This window comes from Aulonocara sp. 'chitande type north' Nkhata Bay, linkage group LG20, assembly GCF_057382095.1.
Source record: "Aulonocara sp. 'chitande type north' Nkhata Bay isolate Kocher_YH1m ecotype deep benthic linkage group LG20, A_spYH_male_GT1.1, whole genome shotgun sequence".
Classification (NCBI taxonomy): Eukaryota; Metazoa; Chordata; class Actinopteri; order Cichliformes; family Cichlidae; genus Aulonocara; species Aulonocara sp. 'chitande type north' Nkhata Bay.
The window spans coordinates 16,336,250-16,357,677 of NC_141363.1; the positions used below are offsets into that span (position 1 = coordinate 16,336,250).

General features: G+C 39.8%; 2 protein-coding genes across 5 annotated transcripts in view; both read left to right on the top strand.

The window, feature by feature from the left end:
* The window catches only part of LOC147305361 (collagen alpha-1(XX) chain-like), a 41,747-nt gene extending 36,742 nt beyond the window's left edge, over window positions 1-5,005 (top strand). For 2 of the 4 annotated variants that reach the window (XM_086278023.1, XM_086278025.1), the window contains exons 36-42: window positions 1,505-1,576; window positions 1,659-1,694; window positions 1,842-1,908; window positions 2,030-2,218; window positions 2,316-2,393; window positions 3,572-3,733; window positions 4,246-5,005. In XM_086278023.1, the coding sequence (XP_086134149.1) occupies window positions 1,505-1,576; window positions 1,659-1,694; window positions 1,842-1,908; window positions 2,030-2,218; window positions 2,316-2,393; window positions 3,572-3,733; window positions 4,246-4,274 (633 nt within the window). In that variant the 3' untranslated portion in view covers window positions 4,275-5,005. Of the gene's footprint in view, window positions 1-1,504; window positions 1,577-1,658; window positions 1,695-1,841; window positions 1,909-2,029; window positions 2,219-2,315; window positions 2,394-3,571; window positions 3,734-4,228 lie in introns of all 4 variants that reach the window. The other 2 variants (XM_086278026.1, XM_086278024.1) reach the window with 2 other exon arrangements.
* A 6,542-nt stretch (window positions 5,006-11,547) lies between these two features.
* dpm1 (dolichyl-phosphate mannosyltransferase subunit 1, catalytic) lies at window positions 11,548-20,302 on the top strand. Its single transcript, XM_086278133.1, has 9 exons — window positions 11,548-11,743; window positions 11,964-12,063; window positions 12,252-12,285; window positions 12,373-12,449; window positions 14,666-14,691; window positions 15,755-15,850; window positions 15,969-16,037; window positions 16,190-16,304; window positions 19,846-20,302. Exons 1-9 carry the CDS (start codon window positions 11,613-11,615, stop codon window positions 19,948-19,950), a joined length of 753 nt encoding a protein of 250 aa, XP_086134259.1. The 5' UTR covers window positions 11,548-11,612; the 3' UTR covers window positions 19,951-20,302.
* Window positions 20,303-21,428: the final 1,126 nt, after the last annotated feature.

The following is a 21,428-nucleotide window of genomic DNA, read 5'->3' on the forward strand; positions in this document are numbered from 1 at the left end:
TGGGGTCAGCGGGGGAGCTGGCCCCAGGGAGGGGTCACCTGCCCCTCCCTTCCTTCCCTCCCCATCTCCAGCTGCCTCCCTCTTCCCGCTCCACCACAACCACCCACACATGCAGGGCCTTGGAGTAGGGGTATGTCACCAGGGTGCAGAGGAGGCTACCCCCCCCCCCCCCCCCCCTCTGTCCCCTTCTGGCTGCCTCTGCCTCAATTTTATCCCACAACTTAGACATTCACATTACTCACACTCTCATTACACATACATATAGGATCTTGGGGGTGGGCACGATACACAGAGTCCAAATTACCATCAGGGTGTACACTTCACCCCTGGCGTCGTTGCCCACCTCTCAATTTTGAATACACGTAGACATTGAGGGCTAGCTGGAGGGACCATGTGCTTACCTGCTGTTCTCTGGCAGGTAGCTCCATGCCCTCCTGGGTTTTAATTGCACCTTAGAACACACATGCATCAACACTACAATGAGCGGGTGGAGGGAGGTTTGGAGTCTTCTCTCACCCCCGTTCTCTGCGGCCTGCTGGAGCGGGGGGGGCTAGGAGGAGTTGGCCGTCCAGCTGCGGTCTGGAGTGTGGGGCCTCCCTGCTGCTGCGGAGTCGGGGCGGTCTGCCTCTCCCCACCGCAGGGAAAAGGGTAACACCACCTGGGTCTGGGTGCAGTTCCCCCCTCCAGGGGCAAGGGTACCTAGACCCGGTTCGTAGAGTACGCTTGGGGAGTGTGATCGTGTGTACAGCGTCTCTTTATGTCTGTCTCCATGTTGGTTGAGTGTGGAGTAAGTGCATATGAGAGCATGAGGGTGGGGATGGATGTTTGTGTCTGTGTGTGCCTGTATGTCTGTGTCTATATGTCAGGTTGGGTATCAGACGCCACCTCTCTGGGGACATCTCAGGCCCTCCAAGGTTTGGAGGCCTATCTCCACCCACCACTTCCCCTGCCAGTGGCGGACTCCCTCAGGTGTCGGTGCGTTGGTGGTTCTTTGTGTCTGGGGGTGGGCGTCCGGGTACACACCGGCTCACTCCTTGGCGGCCGCTTATCGGGGCCTGGAGCCTGGGGCTCGCTCGGGCCACTTCGGAGGTGGGGTGCCCCCGGCCTCTCGGCCTGGGGCTCGGTCACTCAGGCACAGCTGGCTGCCGGCGGAGCTCACGGGCGCGTCACTGCAACCCCCCCTGGCTTCTGCTCCGCGGCTGCTGAGTGAGCCCTCATCTGGGACTCTCCTCAGCTCTTACTGGGACAGTGGCGCGGCTGCCCCTCTGTTGGTCTTCCTTGGTCTCTTGTGTTCTGGGGACCTCTGGATGTCTGGAGTTTTGATCTCCTCCATACCTGCTTCATACCCTGGAGGAGATCAAAACTCCAGAGTCCTGACCTTATCAAGTAAAGTCAATCATGTAGCTGCATTTGTGTATAATAAAACTGTTTGCTATCAGGACTTTGTGTCTGACTCACTGTAGGTTTATGCATCTAGCATATTCTATCTATCATGTTTAAACAGGGTTTCCAAGGAATGCCAGGATACCCAGGGCCTATAGGAGAAAGGGGCCCCCCAGGTCCTGTGGGACCTACGGTAAGACCTAGGAAATAAATATCACATAAAAGTCTGACCTGTCCTTACAGCTGGTTATTTATCTTTACACTCTACACTACAGGGCTTGCCAGGTAATAAAGGGGAAAGAGGAGAAAAGGTGTGTTATATCATCATTATCTTCTTTTTTTATATAGATCAGCTGTAATGGCATCTGATCTTCTTTTTAAATACCTTCTAAAATGTTTCAGTTTCTTTTCAATTGACTTTATCTGGACAAACAGTTTGTAACTCTGTTTTTTTACAGGGAGAACCTCAGTCCATGGCTATGATCTACCAACTGGTCACACAGGCCTGTGAACAACTAGTACATAGTAAGCACTCTAAAAGCAAGCATGTCAGAAATGCATACTGTCTGCAGTGCTGTTTGCCCTCCTCACTGTGAGGAAGAGTCCAATAAGAGTGCCAAAACATTTTTATTCTTTGCTTTTTCAGAGGAGGTGTTAAAACTCGACATGTTCATTAACGAGATCGGTCGTAAGCCAGTTCCAATTGAAGAGCCAGTGGGGCCTCCAGGGGAACCAGGAATACCAGGGCCCAAGGGCCCACCGGGTGAGAGGGGCTCACAGGGTCGTGTAGGCCCAAGGGGAACACCTGGCAGGCCTGGATATCCAGGAGAGCAAGGTAAGCTTAGTAGATAGTTTGTTGGAAGCAAAACATCACTTACAGTTTGATGTTTAACCAAAGTTATCACATTGATTTGTCTCTTCCCTCTCTGCAGGAAGGAAAGGTGTGCCTGGGGACAAAGGTGATGCAGGGTCCAATGTCCAGGGTCACCCAGGGGTCAAGGGATTAGCAGGTACCTCTGTATAAGTAACATAATAAAAGCACACACACATTCAAAGTTACCAAACTTGAAATGATGTCAATGGTCAATGGTAACTTTATTGTCCCCAGTGGGAAGTTGATTTGCAGTCTGTCCATACACAGAAAGACAAAAACAAACAAAGACAACACACACACAAAAAAATAAATAAATATATATTTTTTAAAAAGCCCAGAGAGAACAGCCCAAATTTTGTCATCAACAAAGTGCAATGTGTAATGGCAACAACCCTTATGTTTAGTATTATTATCCATGACAATAGCAACAGGTACAAAAGACACTCTGTCTCTTGGTCTTTACTCCAAGCACTTTATATTGACGACCTGAGGGAAGCAGCTGAAAATTATTAAAGAAAGGATGGTCTGAACACAACATGACAGAGGTTGTCTTCCACAGCACTTGCCTGTTATAAAAGTCCACAAGCTGGACCTGAGACTTCCCTGAAATCTGACCAGCCACTTTACCCAGATTACTAAGTCTGGTCTTATTGTTCAAACACACATTACCATACCAAGCAATGATACAGACCATTAAAACAGATTCAATAAAACCTTTATAAAAAAGGGTCATCATTCAGTTAAAACCTCTCAGTCTCCTTAAAAAGTACACTCGTTGTTGATCCTTTTTCACTGTAGCAGCAAGACATGACTCAAAGGACAGAGCCTTATAACGAACAACTCCCAAATACTTGTAACTGTCCACCAGTTCAATGGCTGCACCATTTACTACTGTCAGTGCAGAATGGGGGGAATGGTTCCTGAAGTCAATTACCATGTCCTTAGTTTTCAAAGTGTTGATCTTTAAGAATGACTGATCACACCAAGAAGCAAACTCATCCACAACAGGCCAATGGGAATCCTCTTCACCATGAAGAAGGCTTACAATGACTGTAAGCTGCATATTTAATGAAATGCCTGTTAGCCTGTGTACTGCGACAGTCATTAGTGTACAAAAATATAGTAGAGGAGAGAGACAACAACCCTGTGGTGAACCAGTAGAAGAATTCAGCTGTTTGGAAAAGCAGCCGTTGCTATATGTGCTAATAATGAATAATGATAAACTCCTTGTTTTTGACTGTCTCGTAGCATGAGTGTTTTGATAAGCACCTAAAATAAAATGTAGTATTACTGTTTTAAAATGTGTATCCACAGGACCTCCTGGTGAGTCTAAGCTGGGAATCCCAGGTCCCAAAGGAGAAAATGGTATGCTGGGGCCATCTGGGATCCCCGGAACACCAGGTCAGCCGGGCGAGATTGGACCACCGGGTGTTTGTGACAACAGCGGAGGCTGCCACATGCTTCCTCAGCAAACAGGTTAGCAGCTAGAGAAAGGCTACTAATCATGCAACCCTGTGAATGTAATGAGTATGAAGATCCAGGCCTGTTTTTTGTTTTGTGTTAACTAATGAAGTACATGTGTAAGTACATGCATGTTTGTCTGGTGTAAGAGGAGCGCTACAGTAGGCAGGATTTCTATTCTCACATTCTGGTGTGTGTTTTTTGTTGTTGTTGTTGTGGTGGTGGTGTTTCTTATATAGTAATATGATCATTTTGGCTGAGAGTGCTGAAGTCCCAATCTGCTGTCCACACCTTACGTTTATGAGGTGCAGCCAATCAGAAGACAGATGGTTTAAAGAATGGTTGACTTAAAAGGAGATGAACTAAACCAGCTTGTTTTAGTAGCTGCACGTGACTAAATCACTGTGGACTGTGTTCAGCTGTGAGCCATGCAAAGCTGCAAAGCACTTCTCATTTGACAGAATTGGGTAACTTTGACATCATTTTCACTTATTCGGCATCCTTTTCAAGTTTCTTTCTTCACACAGAAGACTCTTATGATGACTACCAGCCTTGAATGGAGAAAACATGCAGGAGGCAGTGGTAAGGTGACTGACATCTGTAGGAAATGACTGGTTAATTTCGAAGTGAGCAAAAGACTGACACTGGAGCACAGAAGAACTTTGAAGAGGTTTGAAGAGGTTTGCTGCATTGAAAAAGAAAATAGTAAGGGAAGATTGTGTCTCTCTTCTCTTATTAAAATCTTCACTCATGTTTCAAATCAGCTAAGAAATTATTCACTTAAGAACAATTAGGGAGCTTTTTCGTACAAAACCTACCAGTTGATGGATAGCTTCATAAGAGATCTTTTCCCAGTGGAATCAGTAAAGTCTTGCCTTAAACAATGTATTTGCACTGAAATCTTTGTTGCCACGTTTCTGTATTCATGCACTGTATCAATGCCAAATAGTTTAGCTGCATATGTTATTTTCTGTGTATTTCATTTGCCATTCTAACCTTAACTGCCTCAAGAAGAATGAAATTGCATAATCCATGGTGGAAAAGCTTCTTTTTCTTCCATGGTATAAATGATGCTGTGAGAACATTTCTTTCCACGTGTATGATAATTGTTATATTGTTAATTATATTAACTGTATCTGGATATCCATGTTTATTTTAAACTGTATGAATTCTAATTGCTTATTTGTGTTTACATTTAATGATTTTCAAAGCTTTGGTGACAAGAATTTGTGTATAAAAGAAAGAGAAATACAGTGTCAGATAATATTTCTTTTGGTGTATCTTTTTTGTTGCTTTTTCTATGTTTTTTTTAATCTTGTTAATAAAATGTATAAAAATGTGTGTAATTAATCACAATGTGTTAGTGTGTAATCACCCTGAGACATGCATGCCTGTCTGCCAGCATCAAATCTAAAGCTGGTTCTGATTTGCAGATGCAGCCTGCGTAATTTGTCCAGATTATCCGAGCTCTGTTCACTACACATCCAGTCTTCACTTATCAAATCTGTAAGATTCAAGGCTGGTCCTTAAAAGCTCCCAACAACGCAAAACTGCAGTTTTGTGTTGTGTCACTGGAACAAAAAGTCATAATGTAATGAAATTCTGTTAGGAGGGTGGAAAAAAATAACATGATAGTGTTATAATTCTTCATTCAACCATCTTGAGGAGATCATTGTTTCCAGTGGCCTCTATTTTGCAGAGCACAGCCAACCTGTAAGTGACAAGCAAAATGTTGTCAAATTGCCTGCAGTAGTAGTCTCGGGCTGGGGGGCTGCAGTAATCCTAGCGTATTTGTCAAAATAAAGGGAGATCATTTGGACCGAAGTGGGGAAATTCTTGTTCCCTTCAAATACTTTGCACAACACTGCAGAAAATAAACTCTCGGTTACTGGTTGTAACAGGGCGGCCCTTAGCGGCTGGAAACACAGTGAGATGGACCAAGGCAAGTGTAGTGGAACCAAAAAACGCATTTATTTGCTATACAGCTCTCCTTACAACAATTAATTTGTTAAGCTTCTTCACAGCACAAAAATCCATCCTCTAATGACAACTGGCAGCCCTAAATATGTTCAGCTGTCACAGACTTAACCGTTATTCCACTCTCAGGTAAATTCTTAAATCCCAACCTTCCATCACAGTATACAATATATCAATAAGAATAAATAAATACATTTTCACATTTACATATTAATAAATATTTCACACTTAATGTTACACCAAACCCAATATTATAAAAACCCAAGCACAAAAAGATTCACCACACTCTCTTTACCAATGGTCTCTCCCGGAACCTTTAAATGGTGTCTGGACCCCCAGGGAAACATTTGCCCAAACACCTTGAAAAGGACACAGGCAAGAAAGGTGAGTAATCATTATCTTACACTTATTTGCACCACTTTTATCCCTAGATTTCACACACACATTTGCATTAGTTTTCCTTACTGGTAAACCTTAATCACAATCTCGATCACCATTCTTCTCTCCTGACAGACAACCACCACATTCCTTGATGAGGAGCAGCTGTGCAGGATCTGAAATAAGGCTACCAACTGATTTTAAAATTCCCAATAAATAGTCAATAAATATTTAAACTTCTTGTGTGCAAATCCATGCTTAAAGTGCAATGCTAAATAAAGTGCTTGATAAGGTGCTTTTAATAAAGTGAAAGGTGTGCTCTAAAGTGCTATACAGATAATATAATATAAATAAATGCAGTAAGGGAGTCCTCTTCCTTAAACTGGTCTTACGTTTAAATAGTGAAAGTGCTGAAATATATATATTTAGAAATGTTCCTTTTGACTTTGTCATGTTATTTGATCATTATTGTTATTGCATTCATGTACAAGCAGGATATTGAAGCTGTAGTTCGGTTTTATTGTGGAATATTCTGCTTGCCTTGAATATTTAAATATTCAGCAGACTCGGCAACAATGCAGAAGAGCTGAAGGCCACTATCAGAGCAATCTGGGCTCTCATCACACCTGAGCAGTGCCACAGACTGATTCCATGCCACGCCTTATTGCTGTAGTAATTCAGGCAACAGGAGCCCCAACTAAGGCTACGTTCACATTGCAGGCGAAAGCGCATCAAATCCGATTTTTTTGACGCTATGCGACCCATATCCGATCATGGTATGAAAGTGTGAACGGTACAAATCCGATATTTTCAAATCCGATCTGGGTCACTTTTGTATGTGGTACTGAATCCGATACATATCCAATGTTTCAGAAAGCGACTGCTGTTTGAACGGTCATGTCGCATTAAATCCGTCTTTTACGTCACTGACACAAGACAGACGCCAATTATCAGCGCCCGATAAGACATTGCGAAAGCTTCTTGGCCATCCGGTGAAACTGCTGGGAAGACAACGTTGGAGAAACGTTAACATTTTATTTGTACTGCATAATCTGCAGATTAAGACAGAAATCTGCAACTATCCTTTGAAGCACCGCTCCTCTCTAAAACAGCGATAAGGATAATTATTAGGTTATCTACATTATTATGTAAATAACAAAATAACTTAAAGCAAAAATTGGGAAACGTGAAGTCCGAAGTCTTTATATTAAGGGCCATCAGTCAAACAATATTGTTTGCTCTGGGTCTAAACAGAGCGCGTTGTGTGTGACATCTTCTTTTGCGCATGCGGGCCGCTTTGAGCGTTCACACTAGAGCGCGTTTGCTGTCGCATTTTTTTTGTAGTGTGAACGAGCAGACAAAAAAATCAGATTTGATCAAAAAATCGGAATTGAGCATTAAGACCTGCAGTGTGAACGTAGCCTACGTATTGAGTGCTGTACATGCTCATACTTTTCGTGTTCATACTTTTCAGTTGGCCAAGAGTTCAAAAAATCCTTTCTTTGTATTGGTCTTACGTAATATTCTAATTTTCTGAGATACTGGATTTGGCGTTTTCATTAGTTGTCAGTTATAATCATCAAAATTTTAAAAAATAAACACTTGAAATATATCAGTGTGGAATGAATGTATTCATTTTACAACTTTCACTTTTTGAATGGAATTAGTGCAGGTGTGGAGATATTTCTAGATGTTCTGGAAGTGTAGTTTTTTCATTATTTGCTTTTGTGGTATAGTCCTATATTAGCTGTTAAATGGCATTTATTAATATGATTGGATTTGACTTTAAGGTTTGAATTATGGTATTTCAAAGCAGCAAAACATTGGATCCTGGTTAAGTTGTATTTGTTTGTCTGATTGTTGAATTGTTTCTGTATTATTTTGTGTATTTTTCTTATAAGATTCGCAAGGGAAATGGCAGGACCACTGGGTTGCTTCTCAGAAGAAGATAGTCATAATAATACTTGTTTTTGTTGTGGTATAAAACTGTATTGCCTGCTTACAGGGCCATCCTTTTTGTGAAGCAGATCGCTGATTCACATCAAGGTCCAGCGTGCTGCAACTTGTCATTTCAACTGCTACAGCAAATGAAGTCTTTTAAAAGTTAGTCGTTCTCCTGTACTTCAGAGAAGAAAACGAACACAGCAAGTACAAAAACCTTAACTCACCACTAGGTAAAGATCACCCTGAGTGGCTTTAACTTGCATTATTCAATATTACAATATTGACCAAATAAATATTATGTTTTATTGCAGCTTGAAAAACTAATGGCCTTGGCTACAAACCACTGCTGCTTTCTGGGAAGAAGAGCAAAAAAGGAGAAATCAGATGTGAAATATTAACCCCTGGCTGCAGACTTACAGCCTTTGTCAAGGAATCCCTTCAGAAGATGTGCTGATGTTATCAGTACTGTTGTGAAGGTAAGATTCAGATCCTGCATTTTTAAAGTTATGATTTATGTTTTTGGTGTAAAAAAAAAAAGTTTCTTATGTTTACCTGTTAGAAGACCATTTTAGTGTAAAACCAGAAATTAAATCATCAATTCTCCCGTTTTCACATAAGCCATCTTTAATGTCCTCTTCTCTGCCACTGTCACCAGAGTATCCAGCTTTATGCCAGCCATCTTTGCTGTGCTGCTCCCCCAGCACACCACAGCATAGAATAGTACTCCAGCAACTGCCAACTGGTAAAACATCCTCAGGAGCTTCCTGCAGATGTTGAAAGACCTCAGTCTCCAGAGGAAGTACAGTCTGCTTTTTTTGCATGACCAGTCCAGTTTGTTGTCTACCCACAGCCCGAGGTATTGTACTAGTTGACCACCTCCATCTCCTCTCCCTCTATCTGAACTGGCAGTGGACCTGGTATGGACCTCCTAAAGTCCACAACCAGTGGTCTTTGAGGTGTTGAGTTGCAGGTGGTTTGTGGGACTCCATGTAACAAAATTCCTCAGAAGCCTCCTGTACTCCTCTACCTGAGCACCCTGTGGTGCTCCTGTGCTGCTGACCACAATGTCAGCCCTGATGTCCTTCAGCCTAATGTACTGTGGTCTGTTGGTGAGATTGTTGGCGATCCAAGCAACCTGGCAGGGGTCCACCTGCATCCTGTTCAGCTTTTCCTGGAGCAGACGGGGCCCTCAAAGGCACTCAAAGTCAAGAAACAGGATCCTGACCGTGCCTTTTCCCTTGTCCAGGCGTGAGCGGGCTGTGCTGCTTTCATCTCCTCTTTCACTTTGCTCCAGAAGGCCTCCTCCTTCATGTTGAGGACAGCTTTGACTTCCTGTGTTACCCACGGTTTTATTAGGATAACACCGTACCACCTTAGCAAGGGCGACCGCATCCACACAAAAGTTGACATAATAAGTATGACAGTGTGTCGCCGCCTCTGTCCTCACCATGTGGGATCAGAAGCACATCCCAGTCTGTGGTGTCATAGCAGTCTCTCAGAGCATCCTCCTTTTCTGGGGTCCATCTCCTAATGGAGCAGGTTGTGACAGGCTGCCTTTGGATGAGGAGTCCAAAGGCAATCTATCTATTGTATTGACATCATACCCTGCAGAATTAGAGACGAAGCAGCCGGGCTATGTAAAAAGCGTAAGGGGGCGTGTTCGCGGTCATGTCCAGAGACGCTCCACCACGAGTTACTACTGAGCAGACTCTGGCTCCAAAAGTGGAACATGGCAGCGCCCACAAGCGGGATATTTTGGCTTCATTTTCCCCCAATGGGAGGAAGTGCTGTCGCATCATTCATCTTTTTATACAGTAATTGGTTAGGACCAATCAGCCAAACAGCAATCTTCTCCTTAAGGAATTTCAAAAATATACAAAACAATATATATAACTTCATAAGTCGACAAAATAAAATCCAGAAAAATCATGTCGCTTTTCAGATTCATGATTCTTTCGGTTGCGTCATGAAGATGTTTTTTTCAAGTTCAAGTTTATACATTTAACCTTAGGTTGAGGTCTTTCATGTTTCTTTAACAAAAAAAATCCGTATTCAGAAATCTCTCTTCTATATGATGGTATGTGTGTGGAAATGTGTATGCGTGTCTGTGTGTGTACAACGGATCACACAGCAAGCATTTGTTTGGCCTGCTAATATGGCGCCTCAAGCAAAAATCCTGGCCACGCCCCATCCCTTAAGATCCCGCTCCAAAGTCCTGTTAACCTACAGATCTACAAAGAAGATGCTGCACTTTTAACTCTGAGGGAGATGGAGAATGAGCCCATTTCCAAAAAAAGTGGAGTGTGTTCCTTTAAGTACTATATTGTCAAAAACTAAAGTGTACACACATACACACACATACCATCGAATGGAAGACAGATTTCTGAATGAGGATTTTGTTTTTGTTAAAGAGACATGAAAGTGTACATAAACAGTTGTATCTTGTTTACTGTATCACTGACAGATAATTAATTTCAAAGTAAAGTTAATGCTACATTATAGTGAGATATTTTGTAATGTGAAATACTGTAAGCAAATGAATAAACAACCTCATTCTTGCTAGACCTTTGACTCAGATGTACATAAAACATTGTTACTTTTATTATTATTGTTATCATTATTATTATTTCACTAAATATATTTTAAATGATACTTTGATATACATTCTACTGTAAGGTTGTAAATGTATTTTCTTCGCCCTAAAATATCTTTTGAAATGTATTTTGGTCTGAAACTAATAAAGATCACACTAAAGTGATGGTTCATCATAGAAAGGAAGGCCTTCTCTGAATGAGACAAACTCAGAATCTGTGTCTTTCTTTTCTGGTTTAGAGACTTCAGGAACTTATTTTTTTCCATATATGATGATGATCATGATGAATGAATGCAGTACTGTAAGTGAAAGGCACTCTTGAGTTAAGAACACAGTATGGTATGTATTCCTCCCTCAGCTCCTTCCTCTCAGCTTGGCACCTATTCAGACACTCTTTGCACAGGAAGCTTTCTTTGACTAGGTAAAAGCTCTCTGAAATACTGACTGGTTTCTCAGTGGGTATCTTCTCAGCAATATTCCTGTCCATCTTGATACTCTCCAGCTACAAGTGGCAGCCGGGGCTGAATCTGTTATCAGAATGGCCAATGTGGCAGAGCTCCTTAATATATCTTAAGTCTATATACTGCAGAAATATACTAACCCTAAAGCTATAAAAACTATTGTTGTATGTGAAAAAAAAAAAAGATCCTTCAATCACTTTACTCTCTGGCTTAATTAGATAAACTCCCCCCCCCCCCCCCCCCCCTCTCTAGCGTATGTGTATTGTATGTTCTGGCTAATGCTTGTTTGTTTGTTTGTTTGTTTCTCGTACACAATTTCTGGAAGTACAAAACCTTTAATGCAATACTGTTTAATTTTACTTTGTATTGTATTTAAAGATTAAATAAAGATCTAAAAAAAAACCTGCACGAGATTAACGTTGCGTTTTTTGACATTTAGGTTCACACTCCACACCAGTTGGTGGCGGTAATGCACCATTTTGCTGTTTGCTAACCACCTATAAATAATATAAGGAAGAAGGAGCACAAGCTCAACGTCGCCATGGCAAGCAGGAAAACTTCCCGGCCAAACCGAGACAGCGGGGACAAATACTCAGTACTATTACCCACCTACAACGAAAGAGAAAACCTGCCTTTAATAGTGTGGCTGCTTGTCAAGTATTTCGGGGAAAGGTGAGTTACTGGGAACTAGCAAAGGCTTTCCGCTTGTCCTAGCTAACGGTGGAAGTCAATGATGAGCTGTCACTAAAGTAGTGTCAGCTGCTCGGCTTCAATGGGTCAGTGTAAGATTTCAAGAATATAAGAGCTGTAAGGGTAATGTTAAGCTTACTTATTGCTGCCGTATTCTTATATTTCATTTGCCTTTTGTTTTTGTTTTTTTGTTTTTTTGCAGTGGGTTTAACTACGAGATAATTGTTATTGACGACGGAAGCCCAGATGGGACACTGGAGGTGGCAGAACAGCTTCAGAAAGTCTATGGGGAGGACAAGATCGTAAGTATTAAAGCCGTAAAGATAGATATGTTACTTTAAGAAGTACCAACAGTACATCACGAAAGTTAGATACATTTATGAAATAAGAGCGCATTTTATATGTCATAACGTTGTTTTGCTTGGGAACTATTTGCCATAGTATTTACTGTCCATGCCAAAGGATTTACTTAAACTATTTTGTGTTTCAGCTGCTACGACCAAGAGCAAAAAAATTAGGCCTAGGTAAGTATTAAACTATGTCAAAATGAGTGTGTAAGCTTTAGTACATTTTGTTATCTGCTCATAAGAATGTTTGTCTTGCTTTCAAAGGCACTGCCTACATTCACGGCATGAAGCATGCTTCTGGGAACTTCATCATCATAATGGATGCAGATCTTTCCCATCATGTGAGTGGAGCATGTTTCAGTCATACTGTCTGTGTTCGTCTTTTAATTGCTTGACGACAGTAAGTGGTAAAATTCTACATGTCTAACTTACAGTCTCAACATCAACTCTTAAGGTTATCTTTCTGATTAAGAGGTTAATCGTATATCAGCAGTTACTTCTTTTAGATCGGCTGACAATTCGTTACCATTCCCTAAAGCAGGGGTCTCAAACTCGCAGCCCGGGAGCCACTTGCGTCCAGAGATGGGCAGTAACGCGTTACTTGTAACGTGTTACTGGTACTTCTTACTTGTAACGGGTTACAGTAATCCGATTACTTTTTTCAAGTAACGAGTAAAGGGATTACTATTGCAAAAACGGTCATTAGATTACCGTTACTTTCCCGTAGGAACGCTTCATTACTGCGTTATTAAAACGGTGATTGTTTAAGCGAGTAAGCGAGTGCGACGTTCGTGACAACAGCTGTGTGCAGATCAACAATGGATAACATCGAGTGCGGGAGAGAGTATGAGCATGCAGCGTTTAAAGCGTGGAAGTACTGACCTTACTTTAAGTTTGATTCCATAAAAAGTGACAAAAACATTAGTGTCCATTGTGCATGGGAAGAAAACTTCTTTTTACAGCGAAAAAAGCCCCTAAACTTCCAAGCAAGCACTGAATGCGCTACCATGTAATGGGAAACTCACAGTGGAGATTCTTCCACTGAACGCTGCGGCACACCTGCACCAAGGCAAACCTCCGCCTAACCTACTCCTGCTTTACAGGTGAAAATGGAGCAAAAGGACCGCCAGTCTTTGACTTTATTTATTTTCTGCTGTGTTTTACTTGCATCTATTTGAAAGAATGAGTGTTAACACACAAAAAAAATTATTTTATGTGCTGGAATGTGCAGAAAATAGGTTTAAATATTAAACAAATTTCTTCCAATGTTGCATATAATTACATTTTTGCTTGAGGCATAAAGTTAAAAGATTAAAACTAATAAAACAAGTTTTAAAAAGAGACTTTTCCATTTGATTACATTTTGTATGATGGATTATGTAGAAAAAGTTGAATTGGGCTGAAAGATCTATCGCTTTATCACCTATTCAGGTTCGTGTTTTTAAAAAGTAACTAAGTAATTAATTACTTTTGAAGATAAGTAATCAGTAAAGTAACGGGATTACCTTTTTGGGGGAAGTAATCAGTAGTTAGTTACTGAGTACTTTTTTCAAGTAACTTGACCAACACTGCTTGCGTCCCACGTCACCCCTATTTGCGGCCCCGTATATTGACGTGAAGAAATAGAATGCAGTTTGGCTCTTGAAGTTACTGTTTGTTGTTGAGTGTTAATATAATAAGTTTTTTAAAAAGCAAAAAACTATTGGGGCAATCGTGACTCCAGAGTTGGGAGTTCGCCTTGTAAGGTTGCCGGTTCGAGTCCCGGCTTGGACAGTCTTGGTTGTTGTGTCCTTGGGCAAGACACTTCACCCGTTGCCTACTGGTGGTGGTCAGAGGGCCCGGTGGCGCCAGTGTCCGGCAGCCTCGCCTCTGTCAGTGCGCCCCAGGGTGGCTGTGGCTACAATGTAGCTTGCCATCACCAGTGTGTGAATGTGTGTGTGAATGGGTGGATGACTGGTTGTGTAAAGCGCTTTGGGGTCCTTAGGGACTAGTAAAGCGCTATACAAATACAGGCCATTTACCATTTAATATGCAGACAACAAGAGCGAGTATAAACATGTTCAGGGATTGATTGACTGTGTTAGTTCAGTGAGAGAGTTATTTGTAAAGAAAACAATTTTCACCAGCACTGAAGAACTAATGTGTGAACTTATGTCTGCTTATTTGGTAGGTCAATGAAGGGCTAAAAAATGTGTATTCACATTTGCAGTTTTGTCTTGTTACACAATATTTGAAATTTAAAAAACAAACAAACGAAACACTACATTTTCAGAAATATTTGTGGGTGTTTTCAGGTTTGTTTGTTATTGTACTACTTGAACACTAAAGTGGCCCTCCAATGAAATGACCGTACCAGCAGTGGCCCACAGCTCATTTAAGTTTGAGACCTGCCCTGAAGCCTAAAACGTCAATTGTTCTTACCTACAAACCAGCAAGATACCAGGTTACTGGTATACATTCTGCCATTTCTAATGTGCCTAAAATGTTATGTACAACATGTTCTCTGTCTGCTATTTATTGTCAGCAATAATCTTAATGTTTTTCTTTTCCATTTCAGCCCAAGTTTATCCCAGAGTTTATTCAGTAAGTGTCTCTGAATTCCCATTTCCTATATTTTTATTTCTGTAGAGCCAGACTTACCTGGCTGGATTTTAGGGACCAATGCCAGTGGTGATTTACAGGGAATAAAGAAAGAATCTACAGTTGTGAAACGGGGGGGGGAAGGCTGGGATATGGTGGACTGAAAATCAGTGGCGACAGAACTGCAAACACTGTGATGAAATATGAGGAAACTTGGATTTTTTTTTTTGATTTTTTTTTTTTTAAATTCTAATCATCATCAACATATGAGAAGTCAAGGTAGCGCTTGAGTGTCTACAGACACCAGTGAATCTGTGCATGGCTGCATGTTGTTGTTTTTTTTGTTGTTTTTTTTAAGAATGCCAATGATTTTTAGGCTACATTTAAGGTGGTTACACCCAAATATTCACTTCTAAACTTCTCAGAATTGTACAAATTATGTTTTGGCACAACTCCAATAGGCACCAACAACACAAGCATGATGGAGAGGTTCAGCTGAATAACTGAAATCCATGTAGGTGTGATGTAGCAGTGAGCTGTGTGATGTAGCTGTGTGCTGCAGCAGCTACAGCATTTTGAATTTCATCACAAATTCTGCTTTAGAGTAATGTGCGCGCTGCCTTTATGTGAAGCCAATGCTCATCTACATTCTTTCTAATGGCCAGCAGGGGGCAGTTCTTTTGGATGCAAAAAGACTTGCTTTTGTACTGGGTCATAGGAAACCAAGCCTCACTGTCTGCATGTTGTGTATGAAAAGAGTAAAGTGTTGGTTCAGGTAACATATGTTGATACATACAGCACAGTCACAGAATAGCAAACAAGTGTTAATGTTAGACATAACCTGAGTAAATAAAAAAATTAATTGTTTGTTGATCTGACGGATGTAGAGAGAAAAACTTTGCACAGCACTGTTTGTCTGTCATAGCTCAGTATCAGCCAAATATTTCAGCTAACAAATACTAAATCAGCTCCAAGAGATTAATATTTGTTCAGTACCTCTGCCTCGGATGACAGTTTTTAGTGTCTTTCCTTTATTTCAAATACCTTTTTGTTTCTGTTATGTCAGGAAGCAGAAGGAAGGCAATTACGACCTGGTTTCTGGTACTCGATACCGAGGGAACGGAGGGGTTTACGGCTGGGACCTTCGCAGGAAACTCATCAGGTCACTACGGGTTAACACTTTGTAATCAGTTTCCACTCACCTAATAGGCAAGAGGCTGACGTTTTATATTTCTTCATTTTTTTTTTTTTTCTCCTCCCCTTCCTCCTCTTGTTCACAGTCGGGGGGCCAACTTTTTGGCTCAGGTGTTGTTGAGACCTGGTGCTTCAGATCTCACAGGCAGCTTCAGGTAATTGGTGTTACTGTTGTGATGCTGTGAATTAAGTGCTACTGACTCTTACATTAGAGCTGTATTTTCTTTCACTACTGCTGTGTTTATTTTTATTTTTTTTTGTTATTGTTTATTTATTTTATTTATTTTCCTCCACTGACTGACTTCAGACTATACAAGAAAAAGGTGCTGGAGAGTCTTGTTGAGCAGTGTGTGTCCAAAGGCTACGTCTTTCAGATGGAAATGATCGTCCGAGCCAGACAACTCAACTACACAATCGGAGAGGTGAGGTTCTCTCTCTCTCTCTCTCTCTCTCTCTTTTTACTTTTTTTTTTTTTTTTTTTTTTTTTTATTAATGTGTTTAATTTTCAGGTAGTTCAGTGTGAGAGAAATCATTTGTGTGTCATTCGTTCTCTTGTTTGTTTGTTTCTTTAAGTTGAGGATTAAAAATTGGGGATTAAAGAAAATGTGGGTTTTTTTGTTATTCATGTCTTTTGAGTGCTTTTTTCCTCTTGATTTTATGCTAATAGAAAAATGAAAGCCAAGAAAACGATTTGATTCTCATATTTAATCAGTCTGATTTGTGTGAGCAGGAAGCTGCTGACTTGTTTAAAGGAGTAATAAGTATCTCTTCTTCCTTTTTTTTTTTTTTTTTTTTTTTTTTTTTCTTTTTTTTTAATGATTTACAGTTTTTGGCTTGCTATTGGGAGCTTTAAAACTGCATTCTGCTTCATTACTCACTTTTAGAAGTGCTGTAATAAATTTTAAAACCAGTTTTTAGGGCAATTTCACAGCTTTGTCTGTGTCCAGACCACATAGCTTCAAAACCAATATGCGTATATGGGTCATATACACACAGAAATAGACTTCATAGTGTGTGTGTGTGTGTGTGTGTGTGTGTGTGTGTGTGTGTGTGTGTGTGTGTGTGTGTGTGTGTGTGTTTTTTTTTTTTTTTTTTTTTTTTTTTTCCTAATATAGGATAGAGGAGCAATTTAAAAAAATAAAATAAAATCTGCATTAAATATCCTATTAGAGCAGGTGTAGCTTAAAAGCCACTACTCTTGCTAGAAGGTATACAGTGACATTTACAGGTTAGTCAGATGACAGTCGCTCTTTTTCTCTGGCTCGATGACTGTGGTACTCATGCTGAAAACACTGTGTCCTCACTGATTTGTTTTACTTATAATATGCTTTAATTGTGATAGAAAGTCTCTTTATTTTATTTATTTATTTTTAGTCTGTGCTTTTGTTGTTATGTACTTTTGGCTATTTATTATTTCCCTAGGGATTTTCACAGTGGATAGAAGTGCATGAGTTCTACAGCAGAGGGGTATACTATGAAACAAGTTCAACACAGCCAGCTTTCATTGTGTTAAGTAGTGTGAAAAAAATCTAAAACTGCTTTCAGCATGCTCACATAAAACGAGGTGTTTGACACGTCATGTGACTCTTCTGCTTACAAAGATCCCTTTGAATAACATTATTAGACGATGATGATGATGATGATGATGATAAATTGGTCATTTAAAATCTATAAAAACATAAGAGTGAAATGCAGCACTGTTGCAGATAATTTATGCTGTAGAAGTTATTAATCTTGGGATTTAGTGCACAGAGCAGTAAAATAAACATTTTAATTTAAGGGAATTATTTTAATGATGAGCGCGCCTTCGGTGCTGCTGTTTACTTCTGTTTTCTAGTAGCTGCAATTCCAGGAGTGTAAAATAGTTAGCAGTAGATCAGAGTCAAATATAAAAACATTTAACTCCAAATTAATACATGCATTAATTCATTCCCATAACATGCACATAGGAAATGTGTTCTATATCCATAATAACTACTCTCAGCTCCTCCAATGTCACAAAGAGTCACTGCAGCTTGTAGCTCCGCAATATGTGATTCTGCAGTTTTCTTTCCTAACACAACGAGAGAGGGATTTGAGTCTTTAGTTCAGCCTTTTTCCTGTTGAACAAGTGTGTTAACTGCTACACTGTGAAATCACCCAAGCAGAGGATCCATATTGCACTTAAAACATGACGTGAATAATAGAATCTGTGAAAATTTCCGGCAGTTTTAAACCGAAACCCTGAACACAACTTGCTCCCAAGCAGGTTGTGTGTTCAGCATAAGTTACCATGGTGATTTAGCCAGGTAAAAAGAGATCCACTTTCACCCACAGAAACCTCAGACTTTAAGCTCCACATAGCTCGCTAAGAACTTGATTTTCCCTCTTATTACACCCCTCAAGAGTGCAGTAACTTGTACACTCCTTGAGGCTGACTTTGTGCCTCCTTCTGGTATCAAACCCATGATGTCCACACTATGGAGTCACTTCCTGTAGTTTAGGTAAAGTTAAATATTATCTCAGTGTTCATGTACCGTAAATCCCAGACTACAGAGCGCAAATGATTAAAAGCCGCATGCTCTAATTTTAGAAAGAGAATCAATTTTGTACTTGTACAGGCCGCACCGGTTTTTAAGCCGTATGCTTATTACACGTGAGGATTTTTAACATTTAATTTAATCTGTAAGGTAACATAAACATGGTAACATAAACGTTATGGTAACATACAAAAATACACACATTTCCTCGAACAGCGCCTGTAACAGTATACGTACGTATCAGTAACGCGCTAATTACGTTGCTTATGGGTTTTTTTTTTATGGAACAGTGCACATACAACATTACAAAAATGTATACCGTATATATACTACTTATCAATTTTATTGGTCTACTGTTATCAGGCAAAATGTTTTTGGCCGCATGGAAAAAAAAAAAAAAATGCATTAGCCGCACGTCAGTATAAGCCGCAGTGTTCACAGTGTGGGGGGGGGGGGGAAGTAGCGGCTTATGACCCAAAAACTACGGTAATTTCTTTTCTGAAAGCTTCATTTTTATTTCAGTTAAGATTTTTTTTTTTTTCTTTTTTTTTTTAATGCTTTTAGTTTTTGGTTCAGTTTTAGCCATCTATATTTACCATGTGCAGAGACAATTTGACACAGTTTCACATTTGTGAAGTTATTATTTTGTTATATTAAACATATAAAACAGGTCTAGGTCGTGTGTGTGTGTGTGTGTGTATGTGTATATATATGTGTATGTGTATATATATATATATGTGTGTGTATATATATGTGTGTGTATATATATGTGTGTGTGTGTGTGTGTGTGTGTGTGTGTGTGTGTATATATATGTGTGTGTATATATATGTGTGTGTGTGTGTGTGTGTGTATATATATGTGTGTGTATATATATGTGTGTGTGTGTGTGTGTGTGTGTATATATATGTGTGTGTATATGTGTGTGTGTGTGTGTGTGTGTGTGTATATATATGTGTGTGTATATATATGTGTGTGTATATATATGTGTGTGTGTGTGTGTGTGTGTATATATATATACACACACATATGTATGTATGTATGTATGTATGTATGTATGTATGTATGTATGTATATATATATATATATATGTGTGTATGTATGAAAAGCATACAAGAGTGAAAACACATAAGATCCCTTGAAAAATTATATAATGAAACTTGTATGTTTTGTATACTTACTAAAAAACTATATGAAAGTAATGAGAAAGTGGCCACTTTCATGAGTAAATCATATGTTTTTACTATTTCTCTTCCATATGGGCACCTACAGACAGTTTTCTAGATATGAATAAAGTCTGCTTTTTAAGCTAAAGGAAGTGTTCAGAATAAATTAAACTAATGTTAACTCTTCTCTTAACTAGTGAATCCTCTGATTTTTTTTATTTTATTTATTTATTTATTTTTATTTTTTTCTTGTAAAACAAATCTGTTGTTCTTCCAACAGGTACCCATTTCCTTTGTGGACCGAGTTTATGGAGAGTCCAAACTAGGAGGGAATGAGATCGTATCGTACGCAAAGGGACTGCTCATGCTTTTTGCCACAACATGATCAGTTTGTAAAATCCACAGGCCTGTAGTCTTACTGTGTTTAATACAGTTCTATCAGAATTGTAATGAGGAAGGGGGGAAAAAAAACTCCACTTGCCTGTGGTCAGACAGCAAATACCAAGGGAGACGTCTCTCCCTGTTAGGTGTAAATATAAAAGAAGTCCCTGTCAGTAGACCTTCAAGAATACAAAAGAAACATAGTGCTTTACATTCCCATCATCCTCTTTAATCAGTTTCTGGCAAAGCGTCTCATCACTCTGCATTAACAAGCTGTCACATGACTTAAAGTGCACACTGAAGTGCTCCACCTATGCTTGATTGTATAGAATTAAACTGTTTTTTTTATCACTGGCCTTGAGAGATTTTTTTTTCCTTTTGGGATGCAGGCAGCTTCTCTTACTGATGTTCTTTAAGGAGTTTAAAGCCTGAAATAAACATGATTGTTTATTAATATTTTGGACACAGAACCTCTGAGATTTTTTAGTAAATTGGGTTTTTCCTGATAATTGTTGTAGTAGTGACTCTATACGGCCCTTATGGAAGTTTAACTCTGTCATTCTCAACAAATAAATATTTTTCTTCCCATTTCTTCATTGCATATTAGGGGGGAAAAAAGTTCCATTTGTAGATTGTTTACTGGTTTTCAGATTGCTGTAAATGCATTTAATCACAACACCATTAACCTTTTGGATTCCACTGTTATCACGCGAGTCTACTGACAAGTCTGCGTGTATTAGCAGAATGCTACCATTTAAAGAACAAAATGAGCTTCAGTGTAAGAAAAAGTCAAGGACATAAGTTGTTTCATTATGGAGAATGTCGCCAGTGCCCCCTGCAGGGCCCCCACTGAATTGCGACCAATTCCTGAACAACGGAGTTAACGGGAGGTGGAGTAACTACATCCAAACTTTTGGACCACCCTACAGTAACTCCGACCGTGTTCTCTTCAGAGGGTTAGGCTGATGAGGAGTTGATCAGTGATGGTGTTTGGCCACTGAGTAACCTTTTCCCTTGTGTTATTTAAATTTCAAGTAAAGGAATAATTTTGTGTTTTATTATTTTGTGTTGGTTTCTTTGTTTTACAAACATAACACTCATCATCCATATTTCCGTATACAGTTGGTCCTGTTAAAGAGGGACTATTAAAAAAAACCAAAACCTTTACCAAGTCTCTTCGAAAGTGTAGGCTTTTTTTTTTATTAGTTAAAAACTCGAGTTGGGTTTCACATGCATAAAATCAAGAACTGTGTACACTGATCACAGCTCTGTGAGTGGTTCAATACTGTTGATCGCACATGTGGCTTTATTTTGAATCCGATATATAAAGAGAAGTAATTCTGGACTTCACTGATGTTTGAACCCCAGCTCTAAAACTACTTATTTAAACTGAAAACAGAAGCCAGATGTTGTGTCTCACCAGAGGCTTACCCAGACATATGGTAAGTAATAAGGTAATATGGTAAGGTTCATTGCTGGCCT

Bases quoted from the DNA above. Each gene is read 5' to 3' on its own strand.
- dpm1 (XM_086278133.1), top strand. From the start codon at position 11,613: ATGGCAAGCAGGAAAACTTCCCGGCCAAACCGAGACAGCGGGGACAAA. The intron at 15,851-15,968 runs GTCACTACGGGT...TCTTGTTCACAG, and splicing joins CTTCGCAGGAAACTCATCAG to TCGGGGGGCCAACTTTTTGG. The intron at 16,038-16,189 runs GTAATTGGTGTT...GACTGACTTCAG, and splicing joins GATCTCACAGGCAGCTTCAG to ACTATACAAGAAAAAGGTGC.